General features: G+C 28.6%; 1 protein-coding gene across 1 annotated transcript in view; it reads left to right on the top strand.

The window, feature by feature from the left end:
• Positions 1–1,103: 1,103 nt before the first annotated feature.
• Positions 1,104–7,196, top strand: part of LOC111676980 (fringe glycosyltransferase) — a 30,465-nt gene continuing 24,372 nt past the window's right edge. The window contains exon 1 of the mRNA XM_023437993.2: positions 1,104–1,486. Within this exon, the coding sequence (XP_023293761.2) occupies positions 1,358–1,486 (129 nt within the window). The 5' untranslated portion in view covers positions 1,104–1,357. The remainder of the gene's footprint in view (positions 1,487–7,196) is intronic.

Below are 7,196 nucleotides of genomic sequence, written 5' to 3'. Positions count from 1 at the left end.
ATCTATCTATCTATCTATCTATCTATCTATCTATCTATCTATCTATCTACCTATCTATCTATCTATCTATCTATCTATCTATCTATCTATCTATCTATCTATCTATCAGCTTGTCCGCCTGTGTATGTTTAGCTTTTTGTACATTTCAATATTCGACATTCTCTTACAATCCTAAAACCCGACTGTAGCGTACAAAAGGTGCAAAACGTTAATAATAAACGAAACACAAGACAAAAAACAACGGCCAGCGGCCAAAAAATGCACGACATGATTTTTTTTTCGAAAAAAATAAAACAGTCAAACAAAAATTTATGTAAAAAGAAATAAATATGAGCGACGAGAGAGAGACAGGTCAAAAACAATACGAGATACAAGAGAGAGATATTCGATATTGAGAGAGAGTGTACTAAGGTATATCTGTAAGATACTCGTTTAAAAATATAAACAAACTGTATGCGCACTGGAAATTTGATCTAATTGGAAAATTCCTGTTGCTTTTGAGAGCCTCGAAACGACAACACGAGCTCATTTTTCCAATCAAACAACCGAACACTTGTTGATCGCTCTGGCTTTTAAAAAGAAATAATAAAGATATTTTAACGAACGACAAGAGCAAAGTATCTGGATAAATTCCAGTCATAAACAAGAATTGAGTGTGTAACTAAAAGTGAGCACATGAAGTGTAAAGTATCTGAAGGTTTTTCAAAATGATCAGTCGCGTTTTGACTTTTAAGAAGCGTTGTTTAAACTACGGTTGTTTTATTTAAATTTTCAAAATAAAGTTTTACCTACGACTTTACGTTTTTTTTTAAATAAATGTATACAATTAATAAGTACTGGCGGTGATTTATTTTGTATACATTTTATTAAAGTGATAAAAATACATAAATTAAAAAAAACTATTATTTTTGAATAATTTTATAATTTAATAAAAATTCTTTATGAATATGAATTTTTAAAAAAATATGAATATTTAAAGTGCCTGTAAAAAAGAATACAAAAAATAACATAAAAATTACTTACAATAAAAATAATTTGTTAAAGAATTTAAACAAAGTTTTTTTTACTTCTTTTTTATGATAAACACATAAAATAGAAACGTTTAAATTTCTATATAAATAGTTAAAATAAGTTTTATGATTATTTGTTAAATCGGCTTAAAGTTTTTGTTATTTATACAAGCTTGTGTGTGATTTTGTTGTGTTTTATATAAGCTGTTTAGTGTGGTAGTAGAAAAAAAGGATTAAAATAATTTGAAACAAATAATAAAATAAAAATATACAATATAAAATAGAATTACAAAAACACAAAAAATAAAAAAAAAAAATAAATATCTTCCCATGATGTTTATTAAAGCATGAGCTCTATTTTATTGTCATTGCCACAACGTTATAAGCGCCAATTACAAGCAATGACTCTTGCCGTGATCATCATTTACACCACTTTGGTGTTTTACCAAAGTTCATATGGATATCCAAATATTGAGGTGAGTCTCTATTATATGTAAACATTGAGACAATAGTAAGAATTCTTTCTTTGGTGTGGACAAATTGAAATGGGTATTAATTGAGATTTAATTTGTATTTAATTTTATGAATAGAAAAGTTGATTTGACTTAAGATCATTGGCTTAAGATCCCTTACAATGTTAGTGTAATGTTCTAGAAATGTTATATTATATATCCAGCAAAATAAAACGAAGTACTTCCAAAAGAGTAACATTTATTACAACTTCAAAAGTAGCACTAATTGAATTTGTTAACCTTCTTTGGAAGTGGTGTTTATTGACTTACAATAAAATCATCACTTCCCCAGATATTTTTCAGTAATTCCATGGAGTAAATTCTACTTTTTTTCGCTTCTTTGGAAGTTCTTTTTTTGCTGGCAATTAAAAGTCACAGTTTTTTTTTTTTTTAATTTATGCTAAATATTTTTTTGTATTATCTGTTTTAAGATTTAGTTTATTCATCAAAGATTTTGATCTTACTTGATCATGTTTTTATTGCTTTATAATAAAAACTTTCAATTATCTAAAAAGATCCTAAAGTGTGAGATAAAAGTTGGAGTTTATTATCTGAAATAATTAGTTTTCGTAGTGAAATAAGTTTTTCAGGCAACTTGTACAGATCCAGATTATATGTCTGCTAAGGAGATTCTAAATAGGTTCGTAAGAGAGTACAGGCCATACTCTTAAAAACAGAATCTCTAGAACACAAATCATTTATAATAAGTTGTAAAAAGGACCAAGTTTTTCTATCTAGTTGGGATTTAACCTCAAAATAATAAAGCTGTTATAGTTAGTTTTATTTAGTGATCTTATGCTAAAGAAAATTTACCAGGCCGGTAAAGAGGGCGCTCGACAGTTAATTGTGACTAAAACAAATTAAAGTTTACTACCGGAAGGTCTCAGATATGGAGCAATAACATGGAAAATATTTAAATTCGGAACTGAGCTCTACTCAAGCTTCCAGTAGGTTGTTAAGAAGATTTACAATACGTAAGTGAAGCTTTCAAGCTGTTATTCAGTTGTTTGCTTGACTTAGGCTTTGGCACCGCTATTACCAGTAGTTCTTTATATATAATAGCTAGAAACGTGAATCCCCGATTCATATATTAATAACATCGTCTTTTTATCGATAGTAGTTAATATTTTCCAAAGAAATCTTTATAGTTTACTCGCCTTTTGTTTTTAATACCGGCGCTAGCAGTTGTTCAGTATATCTGATAACTATAAGCCTGATGTCCCGATTCATATTTTAATAATATTGTTCACTAGAGATTGGTTTTTTACTTGCGCTTCGGCTTGAATACCGTTATTAGCCAGTAACCGATATTCCGTTCGTAGTCCCGATCCATATAACTGTCTCTTAACAGTTCTACCATCAAAATATTGATTTCGTGACATAGGTTTCGATGCTTTGGAAAGGATTTTTATTGAGAGATGCTAACATTATCATTGTTTATTATAAACGTACTATAAGAGTAATTCTACGGCTTAAGTACCCCCATCTCGAAACAGTATTATTAGAAGTAGGTCCTTTTTAAAAAATTATGAAAATTTCATGATTTTCTTAAGTAAACAAAACCATAGATTATTTATACTTTTAACGCCTTAGTACTAGTGCAGTGTAGCATTAATATTATCCAACTGATGGTAATAATAATGACAAAAAATTTCCTGCAGTTTAATTACCTAAACTTTATGCCCCCTTTTTACAGTTTTTATATTAAATTAAAACTCCTAAATATTTCCTATAAAAATCTCAAATTTATTATTAATATCTCACGATATTTTAATTGTTGTTGTTATATTTAAAAAAAAATATGTTAATGTTAATTTCCCCCCGCAAGCTAATGAAAAAAAACACAAAAAGATCACATATGAGAATAGATCAATTTTATGGATAACATGGACTATAAACTAAAAAAAACAGAAGATATGAAAAAATGAAATGCATTTCTACTTCTGTTAATAAATTTCTACTGAATGAATTTAAATTTAAAGTTAAATCATAAATATTTGTGTTAATTAAACACTAATGCCGCCGCTTGAAACATTTTTATTTTATTTTTTTTTTATAATAACATCCCAAAAAAAATAAACTTAACATAAAACCTATATTTTTTAAAGACTAGACTTGAAGAAGAAAAAAAAACTATAATTTAAAACTATTTTAATTTAAACAATTTTTTTTATTAATAACAAACAACCAGTTTTTCTTTAAATTTTTTATAAAGTTTTTTTTTCGTACAAGAAATCATTGGAAAGTTAATTTAAATAAAATAAATTAAGTTAAAAGCATTTTTTTTAATAGAATTTCTACTCGTTATAGTTTTAAGTCTTAAAATATCGGCTACTACTGTACAACAGCAGCTCTCAAGCTGTAAATGCTGCCAGTAATAAATGACAGATATTTTTTTTTTTTTTTGTTTTATTAGTCAACTATTAAATAGTGATAAAAACTATAGTTTGTTAGTAATTTAAACTAATCGTAACGAATTTATTATGATTTTATATATATATTTTTTTTAAATTTTACTTTTTCGAAGATAAAACAAAAGTGAAAATATTTGGTGATTTAAAATTTTTTATTTTTAGCTTTCGGCTTGGTCGGTTTTTATGAAAGGTTTCTAAAGTACAAGAGTTTTAAATTATAGTTTAAGGTTCAATTTAGATTTTATTACGTTTTTATCATTAGGTTCTTATGACTTTAGTGGTATATGGATTTTTAGGTTCTCGATTAATTGGTAGACGTTCTGATGTCTAAAATAATTTTTAAACGGAAACTGTCAATATATCCTTTCTATTAAATATATAATCCGACTCGTTGTCCAGACTATAGAACGGACAACTTACCGCTTTATAGTCCGGCTATAGAACACAACACAACTTCCACACTACACTATAGTCCAATAAGTATTAAACAAATACAAAATTATAGTATTTACTATAAACAACACTATAGTTCCAGACTATATTCCAAACTATAAAAACTTCACTATAGTTCCAACTCTGACTAAACTATAGTCCAGACTATAGAGTTTACTATCTAAATTATTGACTAGATAATAGTCTCTAGTCCAAACTATAGGAAACACTATAGTCGAGATTCCAAAATAAAGTTCACATTAGAGACTAAACTATAGTCCAGACTATAGACAATACTAAAGACCAGACTATAAACTACACTGATTCTGATTATAGACTGCACTATAGCACAGACTATATACTTCGCCATAGTCCGGTTTATAGAGTAAACTATCTAGACTAGTAACATGTCTATGTCCAACTACAAAACAATTCAATTTATAGACTTGACTATAGAACAGATTATCAGCCTTGCACTATAGACCAGACTATAGACAACATTATAGACCAGACTTTAAAGTCGAAGTGCTTTACGTGTGTACCTGGAACGTAGCCCTATCTCACGGTTGTAGTTTAACATCCGCTGCGTGAGTATAATAAACAACTCACCACTGCCCCTTGTGTATTTGCTGTCTCGTTGCTTATCTTCCGAAATGAAAAATACCACTTCCGCTTACAACTAGGCAGATGGGATTGCCTCTGTTGCGTCAGACGAATCCGGTAGACCGAAGTACGAATCCGTCAAATAAGCTGAGACTTAGTTCTTACTGACATGGTTATTCTGGTATGAACAGAGTTTACTCTGAACATACCAGGACAAGGAAGAAAAAGTTAATCGTTAATCACTTCTGTATGATACCTTTCATCCATTATCATTCAACCCAACATACTTCTCATTAATCCATAACATTTATAAGAGAAAAACATACGACACGCATACCTCTATGTAAGTCCTTTAACCGACACTTACTTTTCCCGAGAATTTGGGTTTAAACCACAGCCACTACGTGAATCCTGAATTGACATCACCAGTTTTTAGTCCCGGCAGACTAGAGATACTGATAGCATCTCTATACCCCCGGATTGCAATACACCAAGATGGGATATATCATCAAGAAAACATGCTCCGGGGGACTATTGACCAGACTATACATATACCACACTATAGTCCAGACTATAAACTACACTATAGTTCTGTTTATAGACTGCATTATAGCCTAGACTATAATTAGCACCATAGTCCGTTTAATAAACTAAACTATCTAGTATGCACAATTTGCCAGACAATAGGCAGCATTAAGAACTAAACTATAGACTAGAATATGGTATAGAACAGGCGCGAATCGAGAATTTTTTGATTGATTGAAAAAAAGGAAAACAGAAAAAATGACCCCACTCAAAACACTTGGGCTAGATTCGTGTCTGGTCTAGAATATAACCTAGACTATAGCCAAAATAGTCTATAATCTAAATTATAATACAATAGGCTAGACTAAACTATTGTTCAGACTATAGACTGAACCATAGTGTGAATTATACACTGGAATATAGAGCAGATTATAAATCAAACTATTGTTCAGATTATAATCCATTCATTAGAATAATTCATAGCCCATATTATCTTCTAGACCATAAAGGAGACTAAAAACCTTTTAAAAAATTTTGATAAAAATTTTCCTAAAAACCTAACACAGTCTAAGAAATTTTATTACCAATTATTTATGATTAGACCCACTGTCGTGTGTGCTATGTGTTAGCGGTATAAAGGAAATGAAAGTCTATTTAAAAGATACAAGTAATTTAATATTTTATTTTATTTAACTAAAGTTTGTCTTAAATAGTTATCTTTAAAGACAAATGAGTTGATTAAATGTATATTTAATTTAGAAGTAATAAAATACAAAATCATATTAAATTAACAAATTTATTAGCAAAGTCAAAAGAAAATGTTATTTAATACTGGCTTCTACAAAAAGTATAAAAATAAAAAAAATGTTAATGACAATTTAATAGATGTCAGCGAAGATACTTTTTTCTGTTAAAGATGTTAAAAAGTGTAGACAGCTAAGAAAAACGCCTTAAATAAATAGAAAATCAATCAATAATAAAAAATAATTATCTATATAAATCAATCATTTTTACAACATAGACAGACAAAAACAAATTTTGTGTTGTTGCTGGAATATTTGGGGGGTTCTTCTCAACAAAAAAAAAGACCAATAAAATTTTATTTGTTTTTGATATCAAAATCATCAATACCGCTGTTGATGGCAGCCACTCAACCAACCAACCAAAATTGTGCATTTTAAAGTTTTGTAGTCAATGAAATCAACACTTATTCGGTTTATAAATGCACGTTTTTTCTCGTTTTTATTTATTTAGTTTTTTTTTGTTCAATTGTTTATGTATTCTCTTTTGGCCAGAATTAAATTTAATATTGAACTACAAAATGTATAAAAAAAATTGAACAGAAAATACCAAAAACCAAAAATCTCTATAAAACCCACCATAATATCTACAAATATTAAAAATATATAAAAATAAAGAATCCAAAAAAAAACATTGAATTCCAAAGGTCTGTATAAAAATGTAAATGTTGTTTGTTTATTCGTTGAATGAATGAATATAATAGTTATGAATGCTGAGTAACATACATTCCTACATCCAACCAATTGTATCTGTGTAGCTGCATCTATAGTAACCCAACAGTTTTGGAGGCCGTACTAGTCTAGTCTATAGTCTAGTCTATAGTCTAGTCTATAGTCTAGTCTATAGTCTAGTCTATAGTCTAGTCTATAGTCTAGTCTATAGTCTAGTCTATAGTCTAG

This window comes from Lucilia cuprina, chromosome 5 (genome assembly GCF_022045245.1).
Source record: "Lucilia cuprina isolate Lc7/37 chromosome 5, ASM2204524v1, whole genome shotgun sequence".
NCBI lineage: Eukaryota > Metazoa > Arthropoda > Insecta > Diptera > Calliphoridae > Lucilia > Lucilia cuprina.
This window is presented reverse-complemented; position numbering and strand designations above follow the sequence as displayed.